The sequence below is a fragment of the Pocillopora verrucosa genome, chromosome 3, assembly GCF_036669915.1.
Source record: "Pocillopora verrucosa isolate sample1 chromosome 3, ASM3666991v2, whole genome shotgun sequence".
Lineage (NCBI taxonomy): Eukaryota > Metazoa > Cnidaria > Anthozoa > Scleractinia > Pocilloporidae > Pocillopora > Pocillopora verrucosa.
The window spans coordinates 4,473,631-4,487,433 of NC_089314.1; the positions used below are offsets into that span (position 1 = coordinate 4,473,631).

At 38.9% G+C, this 13,803-nt stretch overlaps 3 protein-coding genes across 3 annotated transcripts; 2 read left to right on the forward strand and 1 right to left on the reverse strand.

Moving 5' to 3' along the window:
• The first annotated feature begins 1,865 nt into the window (after positions 1–1,865).
• On the forward strand, positions 1,866–3,139 carry LOC131796585 (beta-1,3-galactosyltransferase 1-like). The gene has a single exon (XM_059114184.2). The coding sequence runs from the start codon at positions 1,903–1,905 to the stop codon at positions 2,833–2,835; it is 933 nt and encodes a 310-aa protein (XP_058970167.1). The 5' UTR covers positions 1,866–1,902; the 3' UTR covers positions 2,836–3,139.
• Positions 3,140–4,423: 1,284 nt separating this feature from the next.
• Positions 4,424–6,569, forward strand: LOC131796579 (beta-1,3-galactosyltransferase 5-like). The gene is made up of 2 exons (XM_059114180.2): positions 4,424–4,605; positions 5,016–6,569. The coding sequence occupies exons 1-2, from the start codon at positions 4,424–4,426 to the stop codon at positions 5,845–5,847; spliced, it is 1,014 nt and encodes a 337-aa protein (XP_058970163.2). The 3' UTR covers positions 5,848–6,569.
• Positions 6,570–11,722: 5,153 nt separating this feature from the next.
• On the reverse strand, positions 11,723–13,278 carry LOC131796599 (beta-1,3-galactosyltransferase 1-like). Its single transcript, XM_059114198.2, has one exon. It carries the CDS (start codon positions 13,276–13,278, stop codon positions 12,268–12,270), a length of 1,011 nt encoding a protein of 336 aa, XP_058970181.1. The 3' UTR covers positions 11,723–12,267.
• Between the last annotated feature and the right edge of the window lie 525 nt (positions 13,279–13,803).

Below are 13,803 nucleotides of genomic sequence, written 5' to 3' on the forward strand. Positions count from 1 at the left end.
GCTTGCTCTGATATCCTTTCCTATTCATTGAGTGGCAATTCACATCAGTCACTGCAGCCGAGTTTTGCGGCGCTGTCATCACGAGCGATCTTCATGTTCCGGTGAATTCGGCTGTCGTTCACTCAAAAAACACTCGCCTTGAACAGTTTGTTTTCTACCTTGTCATGTGAAAAAACTCGCATGTTTTTATGAGCTATAATTCGGCTGAAGTTCACTGAACATTTCACTTTAAGATTCTGTATTAGAGACTTAAAAACTTCAGGCAAAAGTGTTAAATTCGACTTGCCGAACTATTTTAGTTTGTAAACTATCGTAGAATGTGAACTTTGATGGTTTTTGAACTTTGATGGTTTGACACTTTTGACAGCTTTAATCTTGTACAGCCAATCAGATTATTTGAACCATTCTAACGAGGATTCTGATTGGCTTATTGTAGCGTGCTTTATGAGAGTATAGAGCATGCTGACGACATTGTTGTTCGCTTTGGAAATAAAGTTTGTTTTAAAAATTGAAAGTAATGCTTGGGTAATTTAACGGATTCTTTATTATAAAACAAATAGAGAAGCCTTGACTGTGCTCTGTTCTGTTATAAAGCACTTAGGAAGCGGCTAGAGCACTCAAGAAGTGGGAGAAACACTCGACTACGTCTCGTGTTTCTCTCTACACTTCTTTCGTACTCTAGCCGCTTCCTCATCGGCAGAAATATTGGACAAGATGGCGGCCGCGCTTGCGCATTTCGTCCCAAATGGCGTCCAAGTAATGTAAGAAACTGTATGGAAATTTGTAAAATTTCTAAAATATAACAATCAGGAGCTCATGGTCCCGTCTGCTCTCGATTGAGACATATTCAGTACTGATTCTGCTATTCATCAAACCTCACAGGGACTCGATAAATAAAAACACTTACTTCCCGAGCCAGTTCTTTTGTCATTGATCATTGACCTAGGTCGCCATACAGTTCTTCAAAATCCGTCGTTCTCCATCCCAAAAACTCGCCAGGAAAGTGCATCAATAAAGTCAACTGCTCTCTATCGAATTGACTACTACAGAGTTCGAAGCGTCCAAATATCCTGTAAAATTGTCATTTCCTCCCATCAAAAAACTTCCCAACACGCCAGAATATCCCTTATTTTCCATGTTGAGTAAGTGACGAGACGCCATGTTGAAAACTATGACTGAAATAGTTAAACACGAGCAATGCTGATCTTCGAATCGTCGGCCATATTTGTTTAAGTTCTTGCAGGGAAATAAATTAGTTCTCAGGTCCTTTTCGGAATAAAAATATGCCAGGCATTGAATGCAAATTCAGCAGTCTTGGCATGAAAATTAAATTAAAGCAAATCAAAATTCTGACATCATGTCATCGCTCTGCCTCGAAAAATCCCAAAGATTTACTTGTAGGTCTTCTTTTCTTTTTCTTTTTGCTCAAATTGTATAAGTCATGGTACGAAACATTCTTCTTTGCAGATCGAGCCGTGATCGCCGCCATATTGAATTCTTTTGATATTCTATTTTTCCGGAGTGTAATATACCGCTGAAAATTGTTAGCGGGCTCGAAATGTCCTTGATTTCTGGCGATGGCGTGCTTTATAACAGAACAGAGCACAGTCAAGGCTTCTCTATTTGTTAAATAAAATCATCCTGTGGTCAAACAGATCAGATCTGCCCTCCTGTAGTGGTCAGCACACTCTCGTTAAGTGCAGCAACTTTCTTAAGAAGTCCTATTCAGGGCCTTCAGTTGCAAAGGGTCAAATGACTTAAAATTTGCTATCTGTTGTCACGCGACGCCAGCGGGGAAACTGTACACGTCGACTTCATTTGCATACGCAATTTTATCGGATATGCCGAAATACAATGATCAGAATTCCTGAAAAAAGAGTTTTAACCGTTTTAGCTTTTGTGATGGCAATTTGCGTATCTTTCCAGCTAAGACTTATTTGGAGTACTCTTTCCTCCTTTTCTGACATTGTTCGTAAACAACTAGATGTCGAAAACCATGTGAAGCGGATCCAATTACGAGAACTGAAAATGAATCACACGACAACTTCTACTTCGCAAATTCATCACAAAACATTTCTTATAACCAGGAGATCTTGTATGCAACATTACGATCTTCTTATCATTATCTCATCCGCTCCAGGTAATTTCGAAAGAAGGAATAACATTCGTAAGACATGGGCATTTGAAAGATCCGCAAAACCAAGATGGACGTCAGTTTTTCTGGTCGCTCAAACACGGAATGAAACAGTTTCGAACGTGTTGCTCGACGAAGATGAAGCACTTAAGGACCTTGTGCGAGCTAGCTATTACGACCACTACTGGAATCAAACCCGAAAGATACAAATGGGCTTCGAGTGGGCAGTAACGTATTGCAATTTCTCGTTTCTTTTGAAATTGGATGACGACGTTTTCGTGCACGTTCCAAGAGTTCTCTCCTTCTTAAGCGCACCCACCACGCCGAAGAAGATGCTTTATGCTGGCTGTCATTATGCAAACATGGGCCCTCATAGGAAAGGCAAATGGATGGTAACTTACGAGGAGTATAACGAGACAAGATATCCAGATTTTTGCCCCGGTTTTGGATACATTTTATCTCACGATGTTGTGCGCGCATTTGTTGACACTTTCTCTTCTTTGCCGTTCTTCAGACTCGACGATGTTTACGTTGGCATGCTGGCGAGTAAGAACGGAATAAGTATCACAAACAATGTGGGCTTTGAAGTATGGCATCCACCCCAGTATGTATGTGTTCCAACAAAGAATACTTTAGTCAGGCATGATGTAGGGGAAGAGTGCCAAATGAAAATGTTTAACTTAGCCATTTTCCCTCAATAGTTCGATGGGGTGGTTAGTACGTACGTATATTTAGATAAATTCTTCAGTGAGTGATGTTTCCCTATTCAATATCCGTTGTTCATTTGAGTGCAGCTATTTAAAGCTATATTTGTTTTGAATGTGCGTAGCTCGAAGAGTCAGAATCAGGGCATTGGATGCTACAACATTCACCGACAATTAGGCTGGATGTCAGAGCAAGTTATATATCTGTCACAATAAGCCGTAGATATCAAGAAACGACTATCGCAGTTTATTTTATGGGGAATATTATTGAATTTTATTGCTTTCTCATCTTGTAAAAATTGATTGCAACTTGAAATAGATTTATTTTTCCTTGAAAATTCACAAAAAGTAACTGTAAAGAGGCTTGTTGGATGAATTAGCAAAGTTTGTATCACACTGCATTGATATGCTTTAATAGTGTTTGGGAATGAGTTGCTCTTAGAGGCTAAAGCTATCAAAATGTGATGTAAGATCTAGCTCTTACCGACTTGAGAGCAATCAAAACTTTATATTCTTTCATCCAGACACATGCAGGGTGAAGAAGCAAGAGACACGGAACAATTTATTTCAGAAACAATTTAGTTCAGAAATCAACTCTTCTAGCAGGTTTTTTAAGCAATCTTAAAACATTGACTCATACATGTAACCAAAGATTACTCAACGGAACTATTCCGTTTTAGTGTAGAATAGAAACTGTCACACGGCTACAGGGGTCAAATAATCTCTAGGCTTTCAATTTTACTTTTACCTATTAAAATAGAGTCCTCATCATTATGCTCAGTAATCGGCTGTCTAAAACCCTGCTTTTGATGTAAAAATATGTTGGTTATAGTATTTATGTTGTTACATATTGTCAGTTTAGAATTAATAAACTCATATTAATTCAATTCAAGTCAATTCAGTTGATACTGTTAAAGCAGGACAAGCGGAAATTAAACGTAGGGAAAACATGCAGGGAGAAAATATGGAACACACTGAAGCCCTAATTCCGTTTGAACAGTCGATCCGTAAAATCATCCGTTAGTAAATTCATAGCACACAAAATCCACCAGATCTGCTATCTGAGGAGTGAGTTCAATGGCGCGCGTAAAGATTGTCACGTTTTGTTGGAATTAGACGAAGAAGAGAATACTTTGTATCAATGGTTCGATATCCAGGACTGTCGATTCTTCGAATGTAGAATTAGAGTGCAAAAAACGTATTTAGGCACAAGATAAAAATCCAGTCTCACACCGTCTAAGAAAATAAGCCACGGAGGAAGGTCCAATTCAACTGACAGGACAACATTGAGTTCTTTCTCTACGAAACATTTTTCTCGAAAGTTAAAAGGATTTAAGAGATCTTTCTGCCATTTTGTTTTGTTGTGCTTTTGCCGACTTTAATCAATTCAATCTCAAAATTTTACTCTGTTCGGGATTAATTCACGTATTCTCGGCCAATGAGCATGCTGATATTTTTGAATGGAAAAGTACATTATTTTAAAACATTAATAATTATGGTTTCGCTTTAAGCGACGCCAGCAGGCAAGTTTACACTCCGCCAATTTTATTTGCATACCCAATTTTATCAGGTTATCTGGAATACAATGATCCGAATTCAAGGAAAAAGAGTTTTGACCGTTTTAGCTTTTGTGATGGCAATTTGTGTATCTTTCCAGCTAGGTCTTATATGGAGTACTCGTTCCTCCTTTTCTGACATTGTTCGTGAACAACTACATGTCGAATACCACGTGCAGCCCACACAATTGCGAGAACTGAAAATGAATCACACGACAACTTCTACTTCGCAAACTCATTACAAATCATTTCTTATAACCAAGAGATCTTGTATGCAACATCACGATCTTCTTATGATTATCTCATCCGCTCCAGGTAACTTCGAAAGAAGGAATAAAAACACATACTAATATTAGGTTGTAAAGGGTTAGATGACGTAAACTTTACTTTCTGTTCCTACGTAACGCCAGCAAGCCGCCGCACATGTCGACTTTATGGGCATTGGCAATTTTCTCGGGTTTGCCGGTAAACGATGATCAGAATACATGGAAAAAGAGTTTTGGCGGTTTTAGCCTTTTTGATGGCAATCTATGTATTTTTCAAACTAGGACTTATACGGAGTACCCGTTCCTCCTTCTCTGACATTGTTCGTGAACAACCAGATGTCGAAAACGACGTGCGGCAGACGCCATTACGAGAACTGAAAGTGAATCACACGACAACTCCTACTTCGCAAATCAATTACAAATCATTTCTTATAACCAGGAGATCTTGTATGCAACCTTACGATCTTCTTATCATTATCTCATCCGCTCCAAGTAATTTCGGAAGAAGGAATAACATTCGTAAGACATGGGCATTCGAAAGATCCGCAAAACCAAGATGGACGTCAGTTTTTCTGGTCGCCCAGACACGGAATGAAACAGTTTCGAACGTGTTGCTTGACGAAGATGAAGCACTTAAGGACCTTGTGCGAGCTAGCTATTATGACCACTACTGGAATCAAACCCGAAAGATACAAATGGGCTTCGAATGGGCAGTAACGTATTGCAATTTTTCGTTTCTTTTGAAATTGGATGACGACGTTTTCGTGCACGTTCCAAGAGTTCTCTCCTTCTTAAGCGCACACACCACGCCGAAAAAGATGTTTTACGCTGGCAATCACTACACAAATCCTGTTCCTTTAAGGGAGGGTAAATGGAAGGTAACTTACGAGGAATATAGCGGGATGAGATATCCAGACTTTTGCCCCGGTTTTGGATACATTTTATCTCACGATGTTGTACGTGCATTTGTTGACACTTTCTCTTCTTTGCCGTTCTTCAGACTGGACGATGTTTACGTTGGCATGCTAGCAAGTAAGAACGGAATAAATATTACAAACAATGTGGGTTTTGAACTATGGCATCCGCCCCAATATGTATGTGTTCCAACAAAGAATACTTTAGTCAGGCATGATGTAGGGGAAGAGTGCCAAATGAAAATGTTTAACTTAGCCATTTTCCCTCAGTAGTTCGATGGCGTGGTTAGTACATACGTATATTTTCATAAATTCTTCAGTGAATAATTTTTCCCTATAAAATATCCGTTGTTCATTTGAGTGCAGCTAATTAAAGCCATCTTTGTTTTGAATGTGCGAAGCTCGAAGAGTCAGAATCAGGGCATTGGATGCTACAACATTCACCGACAATCAGGCTGAGTGTGTGAGCAAGTTGTGTATCTGTCAAAATAAGCCGTAGATATCAAGAAACGACTATCGCAGTTTATTATTTTATGGGGAGTTTATTGAATTTTACTGCTTCCTCGTCTTGTAAAAATTGATTGCAACTTTAAATAGTTTTATTTTTCCTTGAAAATACACAAATCGTGACTGTCCAAAAGCTTGTTGGATGATTTTGTAAAGTTTGAATCACTTTGTACTGATATGCTTTAATGCCAATACAAAGGGTCATGTCTGCGAATGAGTAGCTCTTTGAGACTAAAAACTATCAAAATGTGATATAAGATTTAGCTCTTACCGATTTGAGAGCAATCAAGACTTTATATTCTTTGATCCAGACACATGCAGGGTGAGGAAACAAGAGACACGGAAAAATTTATTTCAGAAATGTAGTTGATAAAATGAACTCTTCTATCTGGTTTTCAAGCAATCTTAAAACATTGACTCATGTATGTAATCAAAGATTACTCAACGGAACTTTTCCGTTTCAAGGTAAAATAGAAACTGTCACACTGCTACAGAGGTCAAATAATTTCTAGGCTTTCAATTTTACTTTTACCTATTGAAACAGAGTCCTCATCATTACGCTCGGAAACGCTGACTAAAAATCTGGCTTTGATGTAAAAAATATGTTGGTTAGAGTATTCATGTTGTTACACATTGTCAGTTTAGAATTCATAATCATTAATTCAACTCAATTCAGTTCAGTTGATACTGTTATATTTACGGCTTGACATCTACTGCTCGCAGATAGCAACAGCTGGTCGAGGCGAGCAGCAGTTTCACGCATATTAATAAAAACTTTACAGTAACAATTAAAGAAAAGAAATAAATATTCACTTGATAGTTATGCTCAGTAATGCTGATTTAAAACCTGGATATGATATAAAAAGATATTGGTTAGAGTAGAATTCATAAACATATTTCCATTGTTTAATTCATTTTATAAACCTGTCCAAAGTCACTGCTTATGTCATTAAAACGTTGAATGGACTCATACCTGCACTCCAAAACAGAGAACGTCTCAGGGTCTAGGCCTTTCCCGATTATGCTACTAAACTGGCATTTTATGCTGCTAGAAATTCCGCTTTACGCCAAAAAATGCTCAAATTATGCTCGATTCTCAAAATAATGCTACTTTGCTTGCAGAAAATGCTTTGTTTAATTTCAGGCAAAACGTAGAAACTCAGGTATCATGTGTGTATCAGCAACTGAATGAAGTGAAAAGTGTTCAATTGTTTGTTATTAAACTTCTGATACAGTCAAAACTTGTCCAATGATAAACAGTTAATTAATGTTCGAAGTTCTTAGCGCTTTTTGTTCTGTGACATGACACTGGCTTGGAGGTAGTCAACAAGAGCACAATTCTGTTGCTCGTTGAGGGATGCCTTCAGTATTAAAAATACTCTTTCTGCCGTAGCAGACGATGGTTGGACAAGGAGAACTTGCTTCACTGCGGAAGCCCAACGAGGAAGTTGTTCCTCGTGCTCACACCATCATTCGACTTTCTTCTCTTCAGTCGGGTAACAACATCTTCAGCGGCAGCCAAATAGGCAGGAAGCTCGGCTTTGAGACCGTTGATGGTAGTATCACTATCCAGGAAAGGAAATGCTCTCAGAGATTCTACTAATGCATTTGTAGGCTTAAGCCACTGAATCCTAACGGGGCAGAATAGTCTGAAAGCCTTGAATGCTACCACTACATCATAAAGATCGACATTGAACTTTCTCAGAAACCACGTAATTGCCGGCTAAACATAAGCCTTCGCACTCCCTTCGAGTGCTCTTACGTTCTTCCTCCGCAATTGCAGTTGCAATTGCACGGACGTTAGGGAAACAAGGAGCTTGACAAAAAAATGGCGCTTAGTTTCTCATAACAAGCCAAAAATCAAAGGACCATCCCCTTCCAAAAAATACGTGGCTTTCACAAAATGTTCGCCAACATCAATAGTAGCGGCAAGCTCAAGCTTCAAGTTCATTGGTCGCTGTGGTTCAGAAAGTATTGCTTGAAGTTGTGGCGGTAACTGTGGGCAAACTTTTGCGTCCTTTGCCTCTTCTACGAACCTTGCGACATCTCCAAACTGCACCATCAACTGATGATACACCTCCCATTTGGACCACTTTCTAGTCTCGCTATATGATCTTGATGTTTGACCTGTTAAATCCTTCCATAACAGCTTGGCTTTACAACTATGGCGAAACATTCTAATCCAAAGGCTTCCGAACTCTACCAATGTTGGGATCACTAAATGGTTTCCCACGTTATCAAGTGTATGAGAGAAGCACACGACATTCAGCATCTTAGGGAATATAAATGTTATTCTGTCCAGTGCTGCTTGTTTAACGCTTGCACTGTCTCTCATGGCTGCTAGAAAGGAATTTGCTCTGACCTCATAATCAACAGACAGGCACTGATTAAGAACTTGTGCTAATTCGTTGGCATTGACTGACTTAGAGCAAACATCAATTCTCACAAGCCGTTGGATAATGTTCCAGTCATTGTCCACTATACGTACTATTACGTACTATTGCTTCCCCTTGTCTGGTGCTGCCGTCAAAAATGACTGAAAGGTCACTTGTCATTGCTAACTTGACCAGGTATTTCCAATTCTTGTTTAATCCGTTCAATTTCCTGTTTCAAAGCCATGGAAACATACTGTCCCAGATGAGAGCTTCCAGTGAGTCGATAGCTGTTCTTCTCCAACAGAGACCGTAGCATGTCTATTTTATCGATCGGGATACCCACCTTCAAAAACTCACAGACAACTTCGATCTATCTTTTGAACTTCCTTCGCTTCTGAATGCCTCGATTATGGTCTGGTCTTTCAATTTTGACTTTTTCAACTTCTCTTTACCGTTTACCGTTGCTTCTTGGACGAAATATGAATTTTCAGAACACTTTTCATGGAGGAAATGATTTCTCTACATCCACTGCAAAACAACTTTCTTTCTCTGGCAATCAAATTCTCGCCTGGGAACTGCTTAACTCGCTCATATAACGGGACTTTCGTTGTATCGCTGTTTCCTCTCCGCTTGTAATTTCCACTGGTTCATTCTAAAGATCGATCTCGAGCTATCGTTGAAGGGACCGGTCTATGTTCCCCCTCAGAATTTCCTTCTATAAGCTGCAAGTATCGAGAAGATGGCGTGGCACTGGCCGACGCCATCTTGTTTGTACATGCGCCTGAACGGCCTCTGAAAGTTAACCGCTGACCAGCTGACTCAGTTCATACAGTTACAGAAATCCTTCTCTAAAACACAAAAGCAAATCATCACAATGCTTTTGAATTCTAAAATTTAGCATTTAAACTCTTTTGAGTGCTGAAATCTAGATCAAAGTTATGCAAAATGCTAAATAACGCTAGCAATTCTTTTTACAGAAAAAGTGTAAAAAATACTTTTTTAACCACATAATGCCAAAACAAATGCTGGGATAATCGGGATGGGCCTATCAGGGTCTTCACTTTAAGGAAACCGACCTAACGCCTTAATGCAAGAAATGCATCACTCGTACATGTATATTAACTAGCATCAAGGCCAACGGCCATAAGGAAGCATGAAGTTGATGCTCTACATCAGTCTAAAACAAAGATTCGATGTTCTTATTCAAAAAGCAGAGGAGAAGATGCTACCTTTTTCACAGAGAAGTTTAAGACCCCATAATGCCATGTAAGGGGTGAGATATGAACATTGAAGGCACTATTGCCCAATGCAAATTTCTTATTTTACGAGGAAAGCAAGTCACTCTGCGAGCACATTTGCAGCTAAGATATTCTCGGATTATGCCGTTATCGAGCTTCCAAAACAGCACAAGCGGAAATAGAACGCAAGTAAAGAAGCCGTGAGAAAATATGGAAGAGACCGAAACCCTAATTCCGTCTGAACAGTCGATCCGTAAAATCATCCGTCAGTAATTTTACAGCCCACAAAATCAAATCGTGAAAAAAAAATATGTCTTTCTCTTGCTCTTCTTGAAGCACGGACAGGCCAAGTCGGTCTAAACAGTGGCAACGGCGGTTATGCCGGCAGAAAACACTTAGTACTTTCGCCACCGAACTGATTTAAAGAGCAGAAACAGAGAAAAAGAAAAAACTATTCCAGCAGCAGGGTAGTTCTAAGTCCCCGAGATCTACTCCGTCTAAATGACGAAAACGGGTCAAGAAAGACCTCGAGCTTTGGCTAAAAACGCTAAATGCAAAGGTTTTGGTCCTGGAAAATTGACAACCGTCCTAGTTCTCTCATTAAAAATAAAATCCCGTAAGCGTCAGTCCAGGGTTTTGGGAATGGGTCGTAGATTTAGACATTCGCTAAAGGATCTGCTTACGGCCTAGTTTGATCTACAAATCAGAGACAGTCATGGAGTTCGAATCCAAGTGATCACACGATCAAATTCCTTCCCGTCGATAACATAGTTAGGCCGGCGCTTCTGTCAACAGATTGGGTGTAAATCGAAACACAGCCATCTGCACGATGAGCTTTACTATTCCTTGGTCATTTTGAAGGACAGATATGTTTGTCGTGTCGATGGAATAAAGCGCCGAAGACAGCTTATGTCAAAGTTCTGTCAGTCTATCGTCATTTTCAAATATAGCAAGATTCCTACGTGGTTCAGATCATTAAATTACTCCGGCTCAAATTTACGTTATTCGTCTAAATAAGACACCTACGTTAGGATTATAGAAGACCTAAATGTAATAACTTTCCGAAATGTAATAGAGTTCTAAATGTAATAACATTTGGTCCTAAATGTAATAAGCCTTCAATGCAATTGTTTAACTGCGCTATTGCATTGTTGTTATAGCGGATATTTACATTGAGATGTTAAAGTGATAGCTGTTGCACCAAAGAATCCTGTGATTAATATTCATGGCATATTGCGGGCCCGCTGATATTAATCAGCGTCTTTTTATTTGCCAGAGACGTAGGTCAAGAAGTATTCAGGCATTGACTACAAACCCTTATATTGATGTGCTCTTGGCATCAAATTGACAGACGTCAAAACAGTGAGAACGCTAACCTATACCTCTCTTTATATCATTGACTCAGACTCTTTGGTGCTACAGATTTTGACGATATATTTGTGTGATCAGTGCAGAAGTTAACACTTTATGAACCAAATTACAAGGAAAGGAAGTCCACTGACCCATACGTTAGACAAATTCCGGGCTCAGAAGTGCAATGATTTTTTGTATTGTCTTCCCTTGCTAGATTCGTATGGGTTTGCGTGAAATATATTCGTATGCGTTATTGACCAAGCGTGAGGTCAAGGTGGCTAGATATGGGCCGAGTTCTTTTGATGCGTTTTCATGAAACGAAGTCCATAAAAACGCAGAAAAAGAACGAGGTCAATATTCAGCCATCTTGACCAAATAAGCTTGGTCAAGAGAGAACATATATTCCACGATCGATCGAAAGCTTTTATTTCAATTTTTTGTCTTCATCAATATAAATTAAAAAATAAAGTTTAACAGTTTACACTTACAGTCATAAGGTACATGAACTGATTACCGAGTGGAGTGAAGCCATAAATGAAGCTACAAATAATAGTTCCGTTGAATAATCTTTAGTTACATGTATGAGTCAATGTTTTAAGATTGCTTGAAAACCAGATAGAAGAGTTTATTTTATCAACTACATTTCTTAAATTAATTGTTCCGTGCCTCTTGCTTCCTCACCCTGTATGTGTCTGGATGAAAGAATATAAAGTCTTGATTGCTCTCAGGTCGGTGAGAGCTAAATCTTACATTTTCATAGTTTTAGTCTCTAAGAGCTACTCATTCCCAGACACTATTAAGGCACATCAATACAATGTGATACAAACTTTGCTAATTCATCCTACAAGCTTCTTCACAATTACTTTTCGTGCATTTTCAAGGAAATATAAATCTATTTAACGTTGCAATCAATTGTTATAGGACGAGAAAGCAATAAAATTCAATAACATTTCCCATAAAATAATAAATTGTGATAGTCGTTTCTTGATATCTACTGCTAACAGTGACAGCTATACAACTTGCTCTGACACTCAGCCTAATTGTCGGTAAATGTTGTAGCATCCAATGCCCTGATTCTGACTCTTCGAGCAACGCACATTCAAAACAAATATAGCTTTAAATGGCTGCACTCAAATGTACAACGGATATTGAACAGAGAAACATCACTCATTAAAGAATTTATCTAAATATAAGAATGTACTGACCACGCCATCGAACTACTAAGGGAAAATGGCTAAGTTAAACATTTTCATTTGGCACTCTTCCCCTACATCATGCCTGACTAAAGTATCCTTTGTTGGAACACATACATATTGGGGTGGATGCCATACTTCAAAACCCACATTGTTTGTGATACTTATTCCGTTCTTATTTGCCAGCATGCCAACGTAAACATCGTCCAATCTGAAGAACGGCAAAGAAGAGAAAGTGTCAACAAATGCACGTACAACATCGTGAGATAAAATATATCCAAAACCGGGGCAAAAATCTGGATATCTTGTCTCGTTATACTCCTCGTAAGTTACCATCCATTTGCCTTTCCTATGAGGGCCCATGTTTGCATAATGACAGCCAGCATAAAACATCTTCTTCGGCGTGGTGGGTGCGCTTAAGAAGGAGAGAACTCTTGGAACGTGCACGAAAACGTCGTCATCCAACTTCAAAAGAAACGAGAAATTGCAATACATTACTGCCCATTCGAAGCCCATTTGTATCTTCCGGGTTTGATTCCAGTAATGATCGTAATAGCTGGCTCGCACAAGGTCTTTATTAGCTTCGTCTTCCTCTAACAACAAGTTTGACACTCCTTTATCCTGTGTTTTAGCGACAAGAAAAGCTGTCGTCCATCTCGGTCTAAAGGCTCTTTCGAAAGCCCATGACTTTCGAATGTTATTCCTTCTTTTAAAATTACCTGGAGCGGATGAGACAATCATAAGAAGATCGTAATGTTGCATACAAGATCTCCTGGTTGTAAGAAATGTTTTGTGATTAATTTGCGAAGTAGAAGTCGATGTGAAGTTTGACGAAGATTCCGCGGCTGAGTTAAAAGGATGCATTTGAAATTCCTGCATTACCATCTGCTGCAAATGTTTTTCGATATCTTGTTTCTCTCGAGCGATTTCTGAAAAGGAGGAACGTGAGTTCCATAAAAAACTTAGCTGAAAAAATATACAAGTCGCCGCCACAAGGGTTACAACCATCAAAACAGTTTTGTCCCGTTTTCTAATCATTTTCAAACTCAAGAAATTTTATGTAGAAGTCACCAAACGGAAGCTTGAGCAACACGCCAAATTTATGTAAATTAAGACGAAGTTGTCAAGCTTGGCTGAGATGCATTCGTTATCGCTCTTTACAACAGACAGTAACCAATTTAGAATATATGCCAATGGGACAGTTTAATTAAAGACCCATTTTTACCCTTGATACAACGCGCGCCGCGACCTACTTCCTGTAACACGAAATTCCCAGATTGCTGAAAACCTCTTAAAATCGTCTTCCAGATGAGCCATCAGGGACAATTAGTCAATTTTTTTAAAGGTTAATGCATTCGTTCATCATTTTAACAGTTTCCTTACAGTATTTTGAGTTTAGTCCGTATTATTGCGAACAATCTAATGAAATATATATGCGAAACTAAACCAACAAAAATTCTAATTAAAAATGCTTACAAAATAAACAAGAAATTCTCCGGTGCAATTAAAGGGCTAGGTGGGAAATCAATAAACGCTTAGCAAATTGGCGAGCTAATTTTAGCT

Coding starts and splice junctions, on each gene's coding strand:
- LOC131796585 (XM_059114184.2), top strand. CDS start 1,903: ATGGCAATTTGCGTATCTTTCCAGCTAAGACTTATTTGGAGTACTCTT.
- LOC131796579 (XM_059114180.2), top strand. CDS start 4,424: ATGATCCGAATTCAAGGAAAAAGAGTTTTGACCGTTTTAGCTTTTGTG. Junction 4,606..5,015: donor CGAGAACTGAAAATGAATCA/CACGACAACTTC, acceptor AAACGACGTGCG/GCAGACGCCATTACGAGAAC.
- LOC131796599 (XM_059114198.2), bottom strand. CDS start 13,278: ATGATTAGAAAACGGGACAAAACTGTTTTGATGGTTGTAACCCTTGTG.